This window comes from Haliotis rubra, unplaced genomic scaffold (genome assembly GCF_003918875.1).
Source record: "Haliotis rubra isolate DU_JTF1 unplaced genomic scaffold, ASM391887v1 Scf23, whole genome shotgun sequence".
NCBI classification, from domain to species: Eukaryota; Metazoa; Mollusca; class Gastropoda; order Lepetellida; family Haliotidae; genus Haliotis; species Haliotis rubra.
The window spans coordinates 1756645-1779918 of record NW_025766336.1 but is presented as its reverse complement, the minus strand read 5'-3'; the positions used below and the strand labels follow the sequence as shown (position 1 = coordinate 1779918).

At 44.4% G+C, this 23274-nt stretch overlaps 1 protein-coding gene across 2 annotated transcripts; it reads left to right on the top strand.

Moving 5' to 3' along the window:
• The first annotated feature begins 245 nt into the window (after window positions 1-245).
• LOC124277976 (meteorin-like protein) lies at window positions 246-21613 on the top strand. 2 transcript variants are annotated; one of them, XM_046713703.1, is made up of 4 exons: window positions 246-336; window positions 15230-15648; window positions 17963-18019; window positions 19369-21613. In XM_046713703.1, exons 1-4 carry the CDS (start codon window positions 287-289, stop codon window positions 19692-19694), a joined length of 852 nt encoding a protein of 283 aa, XP_046569659.1. In that variant the 5' UTR covers window positions 246-286; the 3' UTR covers window positions 19695-21613. The 2 variants fall into 2 exon arrangements, with proteins under 2 accessions (XP_046569659.1, XP_046569658.1); XM_046713702.1 differs by lacking the exon at window positions 246-336 and adding an exon at window positions 8874-9156.
• The last annotated feature ends 1661 nt before the right edge of the window (window positions 21614-23274 follow it).

The following is a 23274-nucleotide window of genomic DNA, read 5'->3' as shown; positions in this document are numbered from 1 at the left end:
CAGTAATTGTTATGGTGTGACTCGTCTTTGTTTTTGTTAAATCAATATGAATTCAATGACAACAAACCCGTGTGACATCAGTCGGTGCTGGTCGACTGTTTGGTCGGGATAGTAAAAGTACACCTGGCAGGCTGCCTGTTCACCAAGATTTCCTCCCTAAGCCTGTGAATGACTTTGTGTCTCAAACTCTCAACCGCGGGATTCAACTTGATGTTTTGTTTTTGCTGTTGACTTCCCTGTTGTTGCTGTTGCCCCCGTGACTACAGTTACCGGTGTTGGGAGCGACATGTCCCTCATAGCTGTTGTGAACGTCATCAGCGTCTCGGGGAACAACAGGTAAACATCACCTGTGGTAAACAAGCATCACTCGCTTCCTTGTTCATGCGTATCATACGTAAGGGGGTAATAGGTTGTACCTTTGCTGCAAATTTTGAAACTGTGAACGTGTAGGCCTGTTTGTAAGACCTCTGTTCTGCTGATGCCAGGGTATCTGAGGCTTCCTACCTGGTTTCATCTGTGTGTTTATCTGAATCTTAGATCAAAGTCAGGAATTGCAGGTATATTGTCCTTGTGTATTGGATTCTGCGAGGGGCGGTTCCTTCAACTCGCCAAGCATGTCACCCTAGTCTGTCTATCCCGGGGGTGGAATGGGCGTGTGTTTGATGTGGTACCGACCACAGACCCTGAAGCGTCCGGGGGTCAGGCGGCACACTATCTGACACCTCCAGGGTAAACACGCGCGACTGCAACGGGAAGCAAATCTTCGATTTGGGGGTAAAACTGTTTGAGTTTTTTTGTTTATTGTTTACGAGTTGTGTTGTCTGTGCCCCGTGATAGCGTTGAGCTGTTGACATGGGACGGAGGGTTGGGGGAGTTGATAATCCTGTAAGCTTGCATCCGTCGCCTGTCGATAACATTGCGTGGTTCACAGCAAGGAAGGGATAGATGAGGAGTGGATGGTCGTCGGACTGGGCTTCCGTCTCTTTGAGTAAGTTCAACAGCAGGGGGCACCTGCATCGAAACTATGCTGCGCATGTCTTAGCCTCTCTTTGGTTCAATATAGTTAGGCCGTTATTCAGCGCTTGACTCAAACTGGTTATAAGTCAAATGTACACACTTGAGATTTTATCAGTTGTACTCCATAATTGGATGTTGTGTATACGAAAATGTCTTAAACAATTTCCTAGACATCAATCGTAGTGTTGTTATCGATCTGTGTGAGTGTTCAGTGCGCGATAAACAAGTGTTTATGTGGAAGGCTGGCCTCATTATTGATACGACCGAGGACTCTGGCCAATATCTCTATTGTATTCGTGTGTCGTAAATACCATGAAAACTTGAGACGTCGTGTCACAGTATCAGATCCCGTATGTTGTAAATACACCCCTCCAGACTTCTCCAACCCCTCACACACAGCCCGCTCTACCACCCCCTGAGTAACCACTCCCCGCTCCCCTCGGAGCGAGTTCTCTCTGTTCATCCCCACCTCTGCCACAGTGGCCCTGACCCGTCCCCTCTATCTCCACCCCATCTTCATACAGCAACAGTGTCTAATCATTATTGTCCTATTGCTGTGACGCAGTACCCCCAACTGTTACACCCAGCCCGTTCCTCCCTCTCTTACTGTTGCGGATTATCAGTTAATAATGAGATGAACCGCCCAAGTCAGCAGGTCAGTGCCGTTAGAACAAAAGGCGGGATTTCGGGGCAGCGTTACGTCGAGAGGTCAGCCCTACGACCCGCACGTGCAGGGGTCAAGCATTGTGAGGCGCTGGGTTGATGATTCGAGCACCTGTGGGGTCAGATCCGATAATGAGAGGTCACTGCTTTTCTGTCATTTCAACACTGTCGTGTCCGTTTAGCCCCAATAATCTCACCAAGCTATTTCGTCAAGTATCATCCAATTGTGTCGCAAACCAGTTTTGTCTCTCCTCATCCCTGGCCTCCCTAACATCGTACCAACGATGCATGGGTGCTGCTGGGTACATTGTGCCCTGCACGCGGTCCCTGCCCTGGGGTGTCTGTACCCTCCTATTTCACGTGACGCAGCAGGCTGGGGTGTTTGTCTGATGGAATTAGGGGACAGGGTGCATGTGTTTGCACAAACACAATTGTTTTGGCATTCATAACAAGATTGTATTCACGCCTCAGACTGGCCAGGCCCAAGGACACTGGTACACAACTGTCAGTCACTGACATTCAGTCTCATTGTATCCATGCGAACATTGGCATTCCTCTACATCTTACCCGTGTAAACACTGGTATTTAACCACATCTTATCCCCGTGAACAATGTTGTCTAACGTAATCTTACCCGTGTAAACACTGGTATTTAACCACATTTTACCCCCATGAATATTGTTGTCTAACGTAATCTTACCCGTGTAAAAACATACACTGGTATTTAACCACATCTTATCCCCGTGAACAATGTTGTCTAACGTAATCTTACCCGTGTAAACACTGGTATTTAACCACATCTTACCCCCATGAATATTGTTGTCTAACGTAATCTTACCCGTGTAAAAACATACACTGGTATTTAACGACATCTTATCCCCGTGAACAATGTTGTCTAACGTAATCTTACCCATGTAAACACTGGCATTTAACCACATTTTACCCCCGTGAATATTGTTGTCTAACGTAATCTTACCCGTGTAAAAACATACACTGGTATTTAACCACATCTTATCCCCGTGAACAATGTTGTCTAACGTAATCTTACCCATGTAAACACTGGCATTTAACCACATTTTACCCCCGTGAATATTGTTGTCTAACGTAATCTTACCCGTGTGAACACTAATGGTCAACCTCGTCTTACCCGTGTGAACACTAATGGTCAACCTCGTCTTACCCGTGTGAACTCTAATGGTCAACCTCGTCTTACCCGTGTGAACACTAATGGTCAACCTCGTCTTACCCGTGTGAACACTAATGGTCAACCTCGTCTTACCCGTGTGAACACTAATGGTCATCCTCGTCCTACCCGTGTGAACACTAGTATTCAGTCTCAGCTCGACCGGTGAACTCTGATTATCAACATCAGGGTAATGTTCAAAATTGATTTCGTCACTAAATATCTGGCAAAGATTGGCTGTATCAAGCTCAACATTTACTAAATACCCTTCCCGTACCAAATATGGAGTATAATGTGGCTATATATAAAGTTCAGATATGAAAGACGAGATTTATAGGGCAGGTTGTCAGTAGGGACTATATACACTCACTGGATTAAGGAAGGTATTTCCTGTCCTAAGCACCGTTTATTCAAGTTCTATACGTGCAATAAAGGATAACCGTAGGTCCCAGTATACTATCTAGGTTATCCTATTTACGTGTTCAGACTTTGTCAGGATTAATGCATAACCATTGACAGGTTAAGAAATGTCCAGATGCACGTGTCCAAACGCATAGCCTCTCTGACCTTATTTCAGCACTGAAATATACCATTGTGGAAACTTTTCCTGTACGTATTGAGATAAACAACCCTTTCATTCTATTCATTGATATACCACGCGAATAGGAGCAGTTACCGGCTTGATTGTACACGTAGCTAACCGCAACACGCGCGCAGCTCGCGCGTATCTCATTCACGCTTATAGGTCAATACATTGATCTCAACAAATCAAATCAAAGAAGTCTCGGTAGATAACGCGTGTGTGTTGACAGCGCCCCCTGGAGGACAATACGACAGTGGTGGGTACGCTTCTTCACGTAGACAATGTAGGTATAGAGCTACACGCGTCTGTCATTGTCCACCCTTGGGTTGACAGCTACCTGTGGTGAGAGTTCAGGGCATTCTGCCAAGGAGGACTGTTTGTGTCAGCGTGCCCACCCCAACATGTCGCTCTGGACATAAACAGGCACGAAAACAGATCAAATAAAAGGTTGATTGTGTATCCACATGTCATTTCGGCTATAACGATGATTCTTCCTATTCACATGAGATTTGAAATGAAGAAATAGTTGATACACACCCGTGTCCCACGTCCCTCATAAAAAGAATACAACCAGTTGAATGTGGACTGTGTGTATTAATGGTCGATGGAATTCATTCTTCATTCTTTACGGTATAAAAATGAATTATAGACCAACGATGCGCATGCATAGCAGTTACACCATATCAAAGTCCTGACGTGCTCTGGTAGTCTCTGATACAGACCTGGTCTGTCAAAAGACCCTGAAGCAAATATATCCAAGAAATCCCACGCAAGTTTAGAAAATGTGGCAAGTCTAGATTTCCACAGCTTCAGAAAATGAAGAAAGTCTCAGGGCTCCTTTTTATTATATTTTTGGGTTTTTTTTCACTATGAGCCTTTTTTCTGTAAAATATGTTCATTTCAGAGACCCGTTGTTTGTCTAATGCAGACCATGAAATAAAGATATTCTTTACAGCCATTGCAAATCTAGAATATTTGGCAAGTCTACATTCCTGCCGTTGGTAAATGAAGAGAGTCCCTGGGCTTGATTCAGATGTATTTTATTAAGACAACTGTTCAGAGACTAAATGTAAGTCTAGTGTACTGGGAAACAGATCTGCCTGTCTAATGTGAAGTTCATGTAACGTTTATCCAGAAAACCGATGCTCTGTCCAAAGAAGTCTTTACTGCGAATGTGTTTCTTATTCCTGATCATTCAAAATTGGAACCAATGTCTGTTTCGCACCAGCTTGCAGACATTCCGTTTCGCAGTGACACCAAGGCAAGCCAACCCAGTTACGAAACGTTCAGTCACATGATACATTCAACAGCTTCTCTTCTTTAATCAGCTACAAAACCTTTGCCATGTGGTTTCCATTAGAGACCTGTAGTTTTAAATTGAGCATTATCAGATTAACCAGTGCCGACTGGGGCAACACCAGCGTTGGCCTGTCACGGAGTGTCAGTCGCCACCTCTACACGTGCAGCACGTGCAATACGCGCCATATTTACATAATCCCCTTAATGCACGCTATCGCATGTAGGAGGACAGTGTAAGGCGTAATTAGCAGTTAGTGAAGCGACCTTAAGGGTAAACGAGGGCGTAACGGAGATACACCGTACGTAATTACCATGAAAACCTTCACACTAAACCGTCACTTATCGTCCCAACTGCCTCTGTTGTCATCAGATAAGGCCGCCAGGGGGCGCCCTGTCATTAAAATTCGCGCAATCCCCGATTACTTAGTTACTGGCCCAGCAGCCAAGTTGAAACAAGGATGAAATTCAATGTCCTGCATTATGAGCATTATACGATTCAGGGGAAACTGGTTCAAATCGTATAAAAACCTGCCGTGAGATTCGACTTCACCCTCGACGTAAGGTGTTGCTGATGTTCCGGCCAAACATTGAACTGCGGCGAGGCAGCCGAACCACGGCCATCACTGGGTTCGATTCCCGATTCGATACAGGCTCAAAAAAAGATTACCCTAAAGAGTCGTGAAACCTAAGTCACGGTTAGGGTTGTCCTGGCAAACATTACAAGAATATTGATGTGGGGTCCGGTCTTCAGAACCCAGAATCAAGACAAATTGAGAACAGATCTTAAGAACCTTGAACCTAATACCTAGAACACCCGATGACTGATTGTGATAGCGAAGAACACAGACTTTACGGAACATGGAAACTAGAACACCACAGTATAGGTCGCGAGAACCAAGAACACCAGAGAACAGCTCTGTGGAACCTGGAAGACCTTAGGACAGATCTTGACAACATGGAGCCTAGAACACCCGATCTTGAGAACATGGAACCTAGAGCACCTGATCTTAAGAACCTAGAACCTAGAACACCCGATCATGAGAACCTAAAACCTAGAACACCCGATCATGAGTACCTAAAACCTAGAACACCCGATCATGAGAACCTACAACCTAGAACCAATCTTGAGAACATACAATGATACTAATGCCACTATCTGTATTATTCCATTATATGTCAAGACGTCTGGGCCAGGCCAGGCAGTGTTTGGTGGCGTGGTCAACGATAGCCTAATGACAGTCCGTCAGGTGACACGATGTAACCACCCGATCCGCAGTTCAGTCGGATGTTGACAGGGGAACCAATATGTACCTATTCTGGTCGATTCCCTGTGGTGTCACTGAGACAGAGTACACCACCAAGACACATCCACTCAATTGCTGCCCGATCCGACCCCCTCTGTCTGGCCTGGACAACCCAGCACCCCTTGTTCACTGCCCCCGGCCCGAATGTCAAGTTCTGGCTAAAGAAAACACAAGTGGTAATTACAAAAACACGGAATCTCGACGGGTCAATAAAAACGAGCAATGGTTTTCTGAGGGTTTGGTGCGGTTAGTTGGCTACTAAATGTTGTGTGGAGATTTCAATGTGAGGCAGATGTTTCCCTCAATGCATTATTTACAATCTACACATTCTTCAAAGGCTAACGTGGCATGAAGAATTGTAAGAATTAATCTTTATGATAAAATAGGCCGTTGTCCTCTATTAAAACAAGAACGATCTTTGAAGACTATACGTTACACGTGACATCACTTTTGTCAGCACTAATTACAATGATTGGATGAGCGCCCCCTACCGGGCGATTTCCTCTCCACGTCTGTTCCAAAAACATTGAACCGCCAATTACCATTCTGGGACAAACATACTATCACCGGACTCAGCGATAAACTCCCACTTTGAAAACCATACTTAAACTTTGATAGTCTCGTGCAGAAGAGCACGGGGATATACGTACACCATGTATAGTAGATAACCCTTTTGATGTCTCTCCCTAAACATATGTCCGCCAGAGGATGTGGATACACACGGCTGAAGTTATCCTTGTTAAGTCGGGGAGATACGCTTTGACATGAAAGAGGCATCTGTTTATGGTTTCTACGAAAATATATTATGTGATATAATGGCTAGTTTTAGTAGTACATCTCGGGCTCTTGGTTCAGGGTTTATAGCAGACATTACTGCCAGATATACCGGAATCTTGTTACCTACTGATGGATTGATGAAGGTTCGAGCAAGAAACAGATTTGGTAGAGTGATTCCCGTCCGTCTCTGTTCACCAAAAGGTGTTTTGTACTTTGTAAAGAATTATTTGAATTGATTCGTCCAATACTATACTTCGTTTTGTGATAGTTCCCGTAAGTCCACCTGTCACGACAGGTCCACGCCCATGGGTGTTGCTGGTGGTGGGGTCAAGGTCACGTCATGATATAATCTTACATACATACGCACTGATACATCTTATCGAAGAATACACGGTAACTACCTATACCTCGTAATTACACGGGAGCATTACACCGCCTACAGCGTTTTACATTTAGATCTATACATATAATTTCAGAGTGATAAAACTATTCAAAATACTGGATGGCAAGAGGCCTGACTTCGGCTTTTCCCTTTTGCGGAGCAACTTTCCCCTTTTGTCGAGCAACTTTTCCAATTTATGTAGAGCATCATTACAGCAGGTCCAGTTTGTGATGGTTAAATTTCCCAACTATTGAGGTACTATGGAGAAGAGTCGTACTATAGGTTTCACAAAGGTCGTACGACTCTTGTTTGGTCATAGCTACAAGGCCCCAGTAAAGCTCTCAAAACGGGTTTTGGTGAATATGTCAAGGAATTTTCCAAATTTGACAAATTCATTGACAAAGATTATGTCTGATACAATTCCGTATATTGAGCTGTACCATGCATTCCCATACATTCCCGTGTTATTTGTTGTGCGATCTGTTGACTTTCCATTGAATTGTGTTTGTGTTTGGTTCAACTGGCGATGCTGGATACGCTCACCGTTTACTACCGCCTGGTATCTGGTTTGATAGGAAATTTGATGGGTAATCATGAACACTTGCTTATGGTATAGATTTATGATATATGATATAGAAGAGGGAGTTCATATGATTAAGGAAAGAGTACTGACGCCTCTTATTTACACGCCCATGTACCACCGCCATTGGTCCCCTGACAATGTGATGCAGTGGAGTAGACAGGCGATTAAAGCAGTGGGTTCGATTTCCAAGTTGGTGCGATGAGTGGAAGCAAGTTCTACTGTCCTTATCCATTTTGATTTGGCTGGATATTGCCAGAAACGGTGTAAAGCATTATTCACTTACACCTTAGATAATAAAACACTGGTAGATCTCACTTCAAAACAAGGACCATACCAGTTGAACACAATACCTTAGTCTCAACTGGATCTAACCAGCAATGGAGTGGTACCTGAAGATAGCTGTATGTCGTGACGATGTCAACTCAGACCACTGTCACCAACTACTAATGAGACATAATGGCTGTCTACGACTGTCGACTTATGTATTTATCAGTGTAAAGAACTCCGATAACTGCCGGGTAGGCATGGTACAACGCATGATAGTCGACCATCAATCACAAGACTCCACAACAGCGTCGGAGGAACCGGACCAGGATCACGTGTCAGACGCGAAGACGTTATCTGGTGTTGTGAGACTACATTTACCATAGGATATAGAAAAGTGGATGTTTATCGTGTTATACTGATGCTGATACTACTACCCTTCTACTATTTACAGTGGGAGATAGACCCGTAGCTGTTTATCGTGTTATACTGTTGTGTAGGTAAGATAGACCACAGACAATGGCGGTTATCTCTATGTATACCCGTTACCCGTGGGCTCCGAGCGCTAACCCTGCACAAACATAGTTTCGATAATACGCTAATCCTGACGACGTAAACATGGATAAGTGAAACGCTCGCTATCGCGTGTAGCGAACAATGCCAGCTGATGTTATCAGGGCGAGCAGCGACAAGTTGTTCCCCTTGTGCAGAATGGGCCGGTCTGTACAGCTCTGCTGGCTGCCTGGCTGGCCTCCACGCGTGGCTGGAGCTGGCGAGGGGCGGGTTGAATCGCCTGCTTGGCCAATCTTAGGCTGGTCTGAAAAGGCCTCAGTTTAGACTCAGCGTTACGGCGAGCAGGTTGTTGGCAGGCAGTGGGAAAGTTTGACAGGTTGTGGGACTCGGATTGTACTGAGCTGTTCCCGTGTTGTGTATAGAGATGTGGTCTTGTATTATGGAGTACCTGCTGGTGTGACATTATGGATATATCGGTACTGTGGCGAGCCTTGACCAGCGGTCATCTGGTCATTACCTGGCTACTCCTCGCCGTCATCACAGGGGGAAGAACGCAGCACACCTGTAATCAGTGCGACTGTACAATCAGGTAAGATCAGATCACCGATGCCAACAGTAACATAGAACCAAAGACCACTGCCTAAAAGGTCACATGATTTCAAAATGAAAGCGACTGAAAATAGTTTATTACTGTCATTTGTATTCAACCACACAGCCCAGTTGTGAAAACAAATCCACTTTATCAAATGAAGATATTTTCTGTTTTTCGTTAAAGTATATTTGTTTGGGTGTTAAAATGACTAGGTTTTATATTGTTATGAGGAACAATATGGCCCAGGTGTCTTCCCCCGTCACACGGAGGGCAGTGTAGTTCTGGCTGCGGATTATGTAGGAATGTTATGTAAGTAATTAAATGCACGAAGTGTGACGATGTAGATGTAGACGGTGTCAGGTGACAAGACGTCAGGGACGCTGGGTCATGTGATTACAGAGGATGGTATCCAACAGAAGATAGAAACCTGAAACCGTCATTTATGAAGAGACATATAAATCAGTGACGGTGGTTGACAGCTCGACCATCCTGTTCCACCATGATACAGTTGAAGCAGCCAGGGACGACGGCCATCTCCGCCACGGCTCGTCATGGCTACGGGGGTACACCTGTGACCTGTCGGTCACACTTTAATTACTCGTGACAATAAACACGATAAATTACACTTCAAACATTGCTTTCACAAAATCATCCCAGCATGCGAGACACAAACCAAATTCAAAATATCTGATTTCCGGAGAGCGTTGTTTGTGAATATTGCGGCTACGCAAACCCCCCTAACGGTTTCCTCTTTATTATCATATGAAAGAGACTACGGTGTGCGAGAGAAACCGTTAATGTATTGAGGCAATATTTGTCCGAGTGACTTTCTGGCCTATTATGAATTCCAAGTCAACAAGCCGATAATCGGTGTATGGAGCTACTTACGCTCTTCCGACACTCGTACAGACCAAGCGTTGTGAGGAGTTGGTAGGATGACACGTCGGACATCCAGGATATGGGATCCGAGATGCTGTCGTCTGCTCGGGTCAATATTGGTGCACGCTCCCCTCCTTCTCTCTCGGCCCCTCCACGGCGTTCCTGGCTGCATTGACGAGCTACAGGTTGTTGGTTCCCCGCACACATCGGTGTTGACGTTGTCTACAACTGCCGGCTTAGCACCGCCGTCCATGTATGTCCTCGCATCGAGCCCAGGTAATCCTGCACACACATGATGGAGATCAACACCGAGGCACGTAACCTTCAAATCTATACACAGACAAACACATCATGCTCAGAAAATATCAAAACCTGTTTTTGCAGTTCCAAACTTTTGGACAACCTTCGCTGGTTTAATACAGCTTTTGCTTGTATAAACACTGAAATAAAGACGGAAAGGAGAGGAAGGTCACTCAAAATGATTTTCAATACAATGAATCACACTTGTACCTGACTGCATGTGTTGATCGGTGCAAAATGCACGAGATGTTAATATAACATTTCCCTCATATTTTAAAGCTTTCTCTGTTTTGAAGCCTCGAGTCTTATAAGTTCAATTGATTCTGAAATTCAAATTCTTTTTGCACTCCTATTCATCTCTTGCTATTGCTAAATAAGACCCAGTTCTAGTATTTATATATTCTCCAATCCTGTAAAGCTAAGTAAAGCAGTATGTGTGTACGGTCTGAGGTTTGCTAGGTATCTATCTCCACAGTGTCTCTGGGACTGTTAAGTGACGAGTTGGCAGCAATGGCGGTTATAACATGCCGAGCTGTTGTAGAATGCAGACACCACGGCAAACACGCGAGACCAATAGAACAATCTCTCCACGGTTAAAGCCGTAATAATGAAGTTAATAGGTTAGCATGTTTGGGTATTTGACAAAGTAGGGGGTTTATAATGGCATCTGTCAGGGCCTATATATCGTGAGGAGTGGTTCATGGCTGTTGGCGATGTCCTGCATTCCGTGGAGGGGTTCATGTCGGTGACATTTTAGGGGTGTTTATTTCACAAGCCTGATATGTTGATCTTAATAGCAAAGCAAATAACATGCAAATGTGAACAGACGGGTTTATGAAAACGTTTTTCTTGAAACTTGTTCACGACGTGACAAATGCGTAGTCGAGTATCGTGAACCCGTCCTCCGACATAACACTTGCTCTGGGTCTAGATTTTCGAAGCTATCTTAGCGCTAAGATAGTCGTAAGTGCCATACATTAACATTAACTTACGACTATCTTAGCGCTAAGAGAACTTCGAAAATCTAGGCCCTGAACAGTTGGGGCGGTTGGTAGAGTGGTTCAAACGTTGGATCGGTAGGCGGACACCAGGATCCGCTTTCCCGCAGGTACTAAGCGTGAAGGCTATATTTGGTACCAGCTGTAGTGATATTGTAGAACCAGTTGTAAACGAGATATAAAGATCTTAGTTGCTCCATGTGGAAATAGGGAGTCGAGTGTATAGGTGGGTTTTATCCTAGAGTTCAGTTCGGGAATTTCGAGTTGAGACGATAACGCGTTACTGTTGTGTAGAATGTCCCACTACAGCTGGACTACAGAGGTATAGCATCCCAGTTGGAGGTGGAGTTTGCTGGAGGAAAGTGGCTGGATCCCGCTAACACACTCCGACACCTCGTCAGTGGGAGCCAGAGTCCACCTAGATGAACACTTGTCTGTGACGAGTGGATGGGAAGCTGTCTCTGAAGACCATGTCTCAGATGGTAGCCTACCGACACAGTTGACTGTAGTGAGAGTGTTGTCTCTAGCAAGTCGCTGTAGGAAGGCTGTAGTCACGTCCCACTCCCCAATAGTACCTCCCTCATTGTCCCCCTCTACAGGTATGTGACCACATTCCCGACAATGTTTGATTTGTAACTCGACTCTCTGTCCTCCTCTCGCCGACCGGCGTTTGTCCCGCCTCCCTCCACACTGAGGGGTATTTCTGTACCCCACCGTCAACCCTATCAGTCGGGGCAAATAACCGAAGGCAAAGTGATGGGGGTCGGGGGTCCCTCCCCATGCCTTCCATCTCTCGGTGACTGTTGTTGTGGGGACATTCTACACCTTCAGGATGGAGCCAGGTAATCACACCTTTCACAGGTTGTTTGTGGCCGGAATTACCTTTCCACTTGACACAATTTGCCCAGGATGGTAGTTGCATCATGACCAAACACCCGGACCGGGCGGTCTTCCTTGTTCTCGCCGACCACAGCAACAACACACTACACAACACGACCGAAGAGATTAATGAGGATTAAAAGAAAATACAATCTGTTTACACGAATCTCAAAAATGTCTTTAATTATCCAATGTCAGTTTAAGTGACCTCTAGATGGAAGTTAACATGTCGGGGTCGCGCCTTTGCAAGGTGTACTGACCCAACAGCGACAACACAACCAAAAGACACTGCGCCTGGATTCAAATTCATGTGCGCCCTTGTCCCATAAACCGCCATGAAGTGAACCAATAGGAAAGTGATATCTTTATGCATATGCTTCTTAATCAAGACATATGAAACCTTGGGTAATCTGACCGTTTATATTGTTAACCAAATATGACTACAGTCAGTTATGAGCCGAGTAAATCTCGTTGAGATGGCGAGTGACTCAAGTCCCAGGTATGTGCTCAAGTCCCAGGTATGTGCTTTCTTAACAACCATCTCTTTGAATAAACCCGGAGATGGTAGCGATTACTCAGCTCGTCATGCATGCGATAGTGTAAGTTTAAACCGCTGTAACATAGACGTATAATGCAGTGTAGGGTTCCCCATGGAGATAGAAGATAGTCAGGTCTTGATATAGGTTTGTGTTGTCCATTCCCAGTCAGCAAAAGGTCTAAAAAACCGACGTCACGCTAACGGCTCTGTAGTTACGGTCGTAGCAATCTTCTGGCGTGTGTAATGACGTGCCGCACGGAAACCGGCTCAAATACCCTAATTAAAGCGGTCCATAATGCGTGCTTGCTTGATATTAGGCCGTGTTTGGGTGCCATGCATCCAACCTGGGCTGGTTCGGATGTGATTAGCCTATCACCTCTATGATTAGTTCCTCCAGGACGAGGATTGTTCCGGGTCTCGGATGGCTTTATTGCAGGGTCACTTTTCTGACTGTAGGAGGGAGGTTCTTTTGACGAGGGGTACAAATAGTCGCCGCGTTCCTACTCTGCCGGGCTGCACTGTTATGCAAGTTTGAAATTGAGCCAATTGTAAATAAGATAAGATGGCATGTTTCCGCAATCATCAACAGCATGCGAATAGAAAATGCCAACACAAATATTACCTGTAATTGAAAGAAGGTGTAACTGCTATGCCACCGACATTGTTAGACTTTCCCCGTATGCAACCTTGGGCTTCGTTCGGGAAATACGACTAATTGCACAAAGCCATGTTCTCTTAAACACATATAAAGTTACTGACTTTTACTTCGATAATAAAACATAGATGTTCGCTGGGTATTCAAATACAGTTCTGATAGCCGTGATGTTCCCTGATACCTAAAATAAACGTATTAGTGGAATATGGGGGATACTCTTTTCATCCGACCCTTGTAAAATGGCGATATCATTGGTTCCGAAATAGAGGTATCACTGGTTTTGAAGGCAGGGGTATCAAAGGTCTTTGAGTGTAGGTACCAGAGGGTGTTCAAATGATGATATCAGAGGTCTAAGACTTGACGTACGAGGGTCTTGAAGTGAGGTCAGCAGATTACCAGCTGTGGACAATACAGGACATACCAAAGGTGTAGGTACAAGGCCAACGGAAGTCTTGTAACGGGTGTTTGTGTATCGAGGTGTTACAAGGGTGCTTGTCTGGTTGATTTCGCCCTGAGACTGTTGAAAATTGCTGGCTCGGGCCTATTTCCTCCATTGAACGCGGTATCACTTGGTTCCACATACGACGACCTTCTCTACTCTACAAGGCGTTGTTTACAGCCGCTGACAACTTGTACGTCAGCCAAGCTTGTCGGCCGCCACGAACACCCCTATTTAAGGTGTCGTCTGCTCCTGGCGACCCTTTCCTAAAGTGGAATGTGGCAGACGACAGATTAGACAAAACCTGTCCCCCTCCTTGGTGGAGAGACCTGCACCTCGACAGTGGATAACCCGCATTACATGTGTAAACAAGATGAATGCATAACCGTGGCCTGGCCTTGTAGCCATGACAAACGGTGAATGTATTAATAATAAACAGAAAATAGCTGAGCCAAGGTATTAACTGTGGTATGCAAATTGGGCCGGTCGGGAGATTTCAAGCAATATATATGCCACTTAGATTGAAATATTGCAAATAATGTTCATATTTTACCTTTCTATATTTGATTTATAGACCATGGACTTAACAGCTTGACCTCATTTCTTTCTGTCCTCTGTTTTCTCTCTTTCACGTCTATACATTTGTCCTGCCTCGGCTCATATAGACAACCTATAAAAGTGACAGAAGTCATGTGCTGTATTGCCCACAGTAGACCTATCGCTGTGGGGACGTCTGTAGTCGTCAAATGTACTGTAAATCGACCTGAAGCGGTATCTTACGCTTGATATATCGTGAGGTATAAAGAGCTTACAACTACAATACTGTGTCGGGTAATGAATATATGGAGTTTTTGTGTACAGATTCACGCAGTCAACAGTATTACAGCTATATCACCACCTAATGTAGTTGACGAGTCTGATACATGCAAAGCAATGGTTAGTATATACCCGTGAAGGTCTGGGTTAGAATTGGTCTTCAGTAACCCATGCTTGTCGTAAAAGGCGACTAACGGAATCGAGTGGTCAGCATTGTTTGACACATGTCATGGTATCCCAAGTGCGTAGATCGATGCTCATGCTGTTGATCACTGGATTGTCTGGTCCAGATTCGATTACTTACAGACAGCCGCCATATAGCTGGGATATTGCTGAGTGCCGCGTAAAGCTAAACTCACTCACTCACTCACTTGTGTGGAGCTCCAGATGTCCATGCCTAATACACAGGAGCATATCCGATCATTCTGGTCACACCAGATCCTCGCTTTGCACCAAGTTATTTACTGTATTTAATCATGAGAAATGTTCCAAGGCAGATGACATCTTTAATGTATTTCCTCTTGAGTATTGAAGCATATTGTTATACATCTGTTTTTGTTTTCCAGTGACCCGGACAATGGAGAAAAGGCCATCATTAACGTCAAGCCAAAATGTCTTGAAGGTCAAATCACGTGGTTAAGTTCATACGGTGCAATCAGGTTGGAGTTGAATCCGCAACATGCCGGGGAGTACAGATATTGTGTTCGTGTACAAAGTGAAAATATCAAAACTATAGTATCACAGGAAGTGCTGTCGAGGACACATGGGAATTATAAATTAAAAATTGTGAACGATGTGGAAGTTCGGTTATCTCCCCTTTTCACAACTAGAGGGCGCGGCAGGGAATTTTGTATTTCCGGTTCCGATCCAATCCATTTGTACATGGAGACTGAACGTAGCGCCGAAGACACGGGCGTGGCCAGGGTGAAAGTTTTCTATGACATGGAGAAGACGTCGAGTAGTCTCCGTTACAGTCCCATGGAAGGTGAGATTTGTTCTGAATGTAGTGTCAATGTGTTCTCAGTGTAAGTTCCATCTCTGCTACTGAAGTTGGCATCCGTGAACAAGCCATGCTTGTCGTAAGAGACGACTAACGGGATCGGGTGGTCAGGCTCGATGACTTGGTTGACACATGTCACCGTATCCTGATTGCGTAGATCGATGCTCATGATGTCAATCACTGGATTGTCTGGTCCAGAATCGATTATTTACAGACCGCCGTCATTTAGCTGGAATTTGCTGAATGCAACATGAATGCTAAAAAACAACAACCAACCAACCAACAACTAAACAACAGTTAGCCCGGGGTCCCCTCCCAGCATGTGTACGATCAGTGATGTTCATTACCCGGATATTGCTAAAAGCGGTATGGGCCCACCACCTCACTCACTCTGACTGTTATTACGGCATTAAGTCTCAGTAAATATACCCATCATAAAACGTATGGACGCCACAGCGACAGTCCATCTAATTTCAGAAGGGTCGTCCTGACACGACTGGTGAGTTGACTCGATGACGTAACAGGTGAATAACGCCTAACGTGGCACAGGAAGCGACCACGGTGCCGTGTGTACAAAACACGTCATCTGTCTGGTAAAACCAGAACACCGCAAAGTATTCCCTCTCCAGTAGCGAAACTAGACCGAAACACATAACAAAGGAAATCTGTTTTCGTTGTGCAGCATCTTTATAAGAACATTGTTAGGTCGCACTTTTAACAAAGTTTATCTTCACTTATAAATGGAAACGAAAACACACCCCTGAGTGCCGTTAAATAATATCAACGTGCTTGCTATTTTATAAAGATTTATTAAACGTTAATTGTGAAAGGTTTCAAGATCTTAAATTTTTCCAAAAACTACCAGTGTTAGATTGAGAAAAGAAATATTACAAGCACCTCTGAGGGGCAATACCTATTGTTGTGAAAGCAGGTGTGTCCACAAAGGGCGAAGTATCATCGATTGTGTTTTCTTCCAGCAGTTTGATAACACCCTTAGAAAACAAGGTACTTCATACTAAAGTATTTCCATAAAGCCTGATTCACACTGAAGAGTCACGAAAAAAACATTCGTTTTAGAAGAAATAAAATTCGCATAAGATATTCCCCTTCCATGTGGTTACCCGGAAACATATCAACTTTCCCCAACGTAGGGGACGCGGTATTGTAACAGAGGAGAAACCCATGGCTGATAAATCCTGATCAGTTGCAGAGAGAAACATATCCTGTCACTGTAGACGGTTAAATCTCACTTGTCGCCCGACTAACTGGTTTTCAAGTCACTCCGGGTGCAATGTACTCTTTTGTTGCCGTGAGCTGGCTGAGGTAGAATTAATCAACCGGTACACCTCAGAATAAACACTTAACTTGGAACCTAGAGAGATGGCCTTACACAGTTTAGTGAGTGAGTATGGTTTTACGCCGGTTTAAGCAGTAAAACTGCAGGAGAAATGGCTTAAAATGGGTTTCAGTCATTGTACCCATGTTGGGAATCGAACCCGGGCCTTTGTGGACGAGCTTTAACCCCCAAACCGCCCTTTACACATTTTAGAAGATGAACGTCCGAGGGTAACTATTCCAGAATACTTGTCCATACACATCTTTACATGAAGAACAATATGGTGTAAATAAGAATTCTCGTCTCTTGCATATCACAGACCGGAAATTTAGACCCTGGGTCTCTTGCAAACACTAAAAATATAAAAATGTAGTTCTGAGTATAGAGATAATAAGAGATATATAAGATACAACCGATAGCAGGAAGTATTAACACTTTCAAATGTAATAACCGTTAACTACCATCCAGGCCGTGTGGCTGGAATGCTATGAAAAAAGCATTGCCGTACCCACTGAATACCTTTTTTGTCAAACACCCACCCTGTACATCCGACCCCACCCCCTCCTTGGATCTGATGATAGAAAGAGCCTGGGAACCTGTGCTGTATAAAGACCCTCACTCCACACTCCTCCAATACACACTGTCCTAGTCATTCAGCCCTTCACCCAGCCGGAGATATAGAGCCATGAGGAATGCAGCCTTTTTCAACCGCACGTGTTTGATCTGTAGAAATATTTGAAATGATATTGCGAGTTATTCGTAATTGAATCGGGCTATGGAGAAATGTTTGAAAGCAGCATCTTGACATCCAGCAGTTTAAGCCGCTGTGTTGGGACTTGTTGGCCTAGCTGTCAAACCCCTCAACACTGGACCTGCGAGAGAGCTTGCTTTGAATATATTGATAGTGGGGTTATTATGTTTTTTAAATGATAATTTTATTACCCTGCATTTGCTTGTTTACAGAGTGCCGTCCTTGTACTGATAGAGAACTGTTGCGGGCCTACTGTACCAGTGATTTCGGTGAGTTGTCAAGCTATAACCAGTCGTGAATCATCGCTGAGTTTTTACGTAATGTAATGTTAGGTGCACCTATCGCAGAGTTAGTACCCACGCTCGTCACCTCTCAGCTGGAAGCCAGCGGGTTATCTTATGGCATGCCTGCTGGATTGTTTCATTAGGGACGAAAGCATGAGGTTTTTTTCGTATCACTCACTCACTCACTCACTCACACGGTGATTGTTGTAGGAATCGCCTAACGGGAACGGGTGATCAAACTCGCTTAGTTGGTTGTTGCATGTCGTATATCAGCTGAGTATAACGATGCTCATGATTTCAATCACTGGAAAGTCTAGTCCAGACTCGATTATTTACATAGCGATGTGATATTGCTGGAAAATTGTTAAGTCCGGCGTAAAACAGCAAACAAAAGCAAAACAAAGTTGACTGAATACCGACGTCAACATAGACGTGCATCTAGCTACTTCCCAGCATGCACAACTCTGATGGAGAGGTAGTAAAGTGAATGAACAATGCATACAGCCTCAATCACACACCCCGATCTGTCGGAACACTTTGTTCATCAGTCCACGACTGCCAACTTCCTGTCGGTAGCCATCGCCAACACATAGCGCCGCCCTAGCTGGCAATCCGACACCCTTTTGGACCTCGCTCTCGGGTACGCAGGGCTATAAATCGTATTTGGCATAACAGTTTCAACCTGAGACATTAACTTTGTAACAGAAGTAGATGGTACCCCCCACCCTCTTGCCGCTCGATACTGCTACCCCACACGGATTCACGTGACTCTGCATTAGAAATCGATCTGCCGTAATGCCGACTGCGCGTGATGTAGGTCTTAATTCTTAACTTTCTATAGCTAAGTGAATACACCACCGCAAATTCACATGTCATTGTCTAATTCACAACGGCCTGTCATTGTTGCCACCCCTGGCTGTTAACGTGGTTTGTTCCGCCCGTGTAGGTACTGTGATTGTTACAGATAAAACTGCCTTTCCATACTTGGCTATAGAGTTTAGCACGAAACGACCCGACACAGCCCATAGCATGCATCATGCATCCGTGTTGCTGTGAGTCATCATTCCTGAAGACAACCATCAGGCTGTATGGGCGAAACTATGTACAGCGACGTGCACCCACACAATTATACAGATAATTTTATGTCTTGATCCGTGTGTGTATTTCGAATCCTTTTGTGCCTGTTCAACAATCAAGTGTAATGACGGCTTACCCGATGCAGCTATTATGTAGGGGAATTTGTCATTATGGCTTAAGTGTATGTTTTGATCGTTGTAGGACATGTGTCGTATGTATGTATTATATATCATTAAAATATATATGTTGTATTTCAGTTGCAGTCGGCAGCATGGATGACGTCAACCATGACGACGTGGAAGAAACCTCCGTCATCCGGGTGTCTGTGACTCGGTTGATTTCGCAGAAGGAAGCCATTTTCAAAAAGGCAGAAAATGGATGGTCCCGTCCCCACGAGCTGAAGGGCGGGATTCACGCCCCGCACCGGTGTGGCATCAGGCACGGGGAGGGGCAGTTCTTGTTCACAGGCCGCGTCCGTCTGGGGCGACCAGTCTTACAGTGTGCCCCCCGTTATGAACAGTGGAAGAGTGTTTTCGAGATGGCTCTCCTCAATGATGAACTTGAATGTTCATACGGTTCTTGATCCTAGAGGGGACTTCATCTAATTATGTGCCATATCCACACGAGACTGTTTACTTACAGCGACCTAACGTGACCCAAACAATGGATCCATCGCGTGTGCCCATGCGCCACGTGAGTTGTGAGACGAAACTGTCTATGTGAATCTGTGATAAACTGTTTTAACTCTCCAAACTTGGAACCGGAAGTGCATAATGTCTACTGTGCGTGGCCTGATCACGTGACGGACTCCATGATTCTGTACATAATGTGCTCTCTCAACCTGTGATAGCCTATTGTTCGTACACTGAACCCTCAACAGGATCTTGACCAGTGAAAAATGGCGGCAGTTTCAAACTGTGACTGTGTTTAAAGATGGCGACCGGATGGCATATAAACAGACAGTTTGGGGCGGGTCCATTACAATATGATCTCATCTGTGCTAGTCTCTGTAGAATCGTTATTGTCATAATGTCATTCCTGCTTTGAGAGTGCAGCAAACAGATTCGACCAAACCAAATGTATATAGAACAGAGATCTGAGTTGTTCATACAAAGTCGTGTATTTATGAACTATATACTGTAGCTGTTTGCTTCAGAGACAAAACTAACTTTCGGCGCATTCTGTTGGTGACACAATGCATTCATTGTGCATACCTTTCGGAAGAAGAGACAGCCGAACATTCAAGACATATTCATGCTCTCATTTAAATTCTTTACACTGCCGAACATTCTATCCACATTCCTTTATCTCTTGGGACCATCTGGTTTCCGGTTCAACTGAAAAGTTTCAGAAATGTCCATCTTCGAAGTTTCCGTCCCCTTCAACCCAAAGTAAAACCTTGTTAAACCAAACTTCATATCAGATAGTTCCAAGCACATATCACACCCCACTCATGTTCCCCCAGTTGGTTTTATGGCTGCAATGTTGTCGAGGGGCCGTTATGCAGTCGCTGGAAAACATCAACCTTCTTCAGTCCACATCACTACAACCATAACTCCACCCACATGCAACCCATCCTCATTCAGCATTGCAACATCAACAACAGCACCCCTCAAGCTATATGATGACGACATCAATCTGAAACAGCATCATCTACATGTATATCATCACTAGACAGAACTGCAACATACTCCATGTTGCTCCTATACCCATACCGCTCCATCCACATGAGAACGAGATATTCACACATTCCTTGCTTCTGCTTAAATAACCTTCACGTTCACAAGCATTTGCTGAAAATGCAACTGTTCAGATGTTTCCGGAAACTTTAATAGCTTTTAACAATTTTATGACTGAAATTGGTAATTAAATAGTTATGTCCTCTGCCCAGCCAAGAGCTGTTTGTGCTGAGCTGATTCTAAATTGGATATACACGTATGTAACAAACTCATACGCGTTCATTCAGTCGCTCGGGATCGGGTGGTCAGACTCGCTGACTTGGTTGACACGTCATCAGTTCCCAATTACGCATGCTGTTGATCACTGGATTGTCTGGTCCAGACTATTATTTACAGACCGCCGCCATATAGCTGGAATATTGCTGGGTGCGGCGTAAAACTAAACTCACTTTCAGTCGCATCCAGCTTTACAAACATAATTTTCGCGTACTGACAGTGGTAAACCTTTCCATTACTGCGGATTTACTATATTCATTAATATGTAAACAGATATGCAGATACGACATCCGATGGTCAAAGGGTTTCTGTATACTTTTAAAACGACCATAACCGTTCGCAGAAACTTCATACTTAATCATACGCTAGCTCCGTACAGCGTTTGCCGGACGTGGAGTTCCACAGTTTAGCCCAGCTTTAAAAGCCTCCAGCACATATCACACCTGCCATTTGCTTTATGTACATATTGTTGATACCAAATTGTTACTTGTTGTTGAATCGTTATATTTTGTATAAAATGATGAAATATTAAAAGACTGACTACATACTCAGTTGGGTTGATTGTATGAAAACTTTTGAACCCCCAGTACGGGATACAGAAGATGGATACATGCTATAGATGGATACATGTTACAACGGATGCAGAGGACGAGACACGAGCAATAACACACAACACATGCATTCACATATGCATGTAATAACACAATTCACAATTGTGCCATAGGAACAATAGCATATCAACAACGAGTTGTTTGCCTACTGACATACTGTGTCCTGGTTTTGACGTTTTGGCAAAGTTCCAAATTCTGTGCGCAGCAGACGACAATGTTTGGCGACAGGGTGTGCCTGCAGACACGACACGCGTGGCCACCTGCTACGGCAAATCTACATGTATACAAGTTACATAGACATTTGGCCACGTGGATCACAGAATCAGCTGACAAGCGGAGTGAACAGAGACCCGTTCCACTCTTACTCATTTAAAAATGTCTGTTAACAAAACAAGCTGGAATAATAAACATTGTTTTTTGACGGCATGACTGTTTTGACGAGATATAAATATCCTCAGTTTTCCGCCCAGAGGCACCGACTTGACTGCACGGGATCTCTGTGACATGGCGACAGACCTCGACTGTCGTTGAGATACACATTGTTATAGCTGATATATTCGAGCCCGAAGCGGTATATCATGTTTAAAATCCAACTACGTGACACCAATATATACACAACAGTTGTGAAAGTATATCATGGACCTTTTCTCTTTGAAAGTGATACCCCCAGGCAGAGCTTCCCTATTAACAATGTGTGTGGGGGTATGGGACATATATCTTTATATCCATCAGCGTTGTACTGTGAATGGCAATAGCATACATCTTTATATCCATCAGCGTTGTACTGTGAATGGCAATAGCATACATCTTTATATCCATCAGCGTTGTACTGTACTTTTTTTTTGGGGGGGGGATGTCTCAAGGTAGCTGTGACTGAAGAGTAACTTTGGTATGTGTAAAGGTTGGAAGCAAGTTTATAGGCATAAAACCGCCCGTTAAAGATCGAGTTTGGTCCAAACAAACCAAGGATTGATGTTATGAGCAGCGTTCCACGCCGTCGGGGCGCAATCCATCCAGTCACCAAGCATGACCAACCGGCCCATCAAGATGCCTCTTAAAACACAGATTTCTGGGGACCAGTTCTAACACGAAATCTCTCGATCCTAGATACAACGGAGGAGTATACACTATACCTACTGTATCATAAGGACGGGGTCGGTGGAGTATTGACATGAATTCCGTAAAAATATGTGTAATAGTATAAAAGTGACATTCATTCAATTCAGTTATGAGAAAGTTCAGATGCTTATCGTGAGAATGTGTCCTGTTCTGCTGATACCCCATAGCGTTATGGTGTATAATAAAGATGAAATCTGTCTGTACATGGTTTGCTGAAGACTCGAGAGGCAGTTACTCGTCCACCACGGTCAGAACAAAAGCCCTTTCTGGGAAGACCCTGAATGGAACAGTAGACAGAATGGCTGTCTACATTAAATTATGTCCCATCTACACACCTCAGCGACTCCCCACGGGAGTTAACGTCGTCAGAGAGCAGAAAGGTCCATCTCTCCTCAATAGATGAGGCTAGAGCACCAAGTTCCCAGGCTACCCGATAGCAACACAACAGTGCACCCGATAGCAACACACGATCTTCGCA

Bases quoted from the DNA above. Each gene is read 5' to 3' on its own strand.
- LOC124277976 (XM_046713702.1), top strand. From the start codon at position 9,032: ATGGATATATCGGTACTGTGGCGAGCCTTGACCAGCGGTCATCTGGTC. The intron at 9,157-15,229 runs GTAAGATCAGAT...TTTGTTTTCCAG, and splicing joins CAGTGCGACTGTACAATCAG to TGACCCGGACAATGGAGAAA. The intron at 18,020-19,368 runs GTGAGTTGTCAA...GTTGTATTTCAG, and splicing joins CTACTGTACCAGTGATTTCG to TTGCAGTCGGCAGCATGGAT.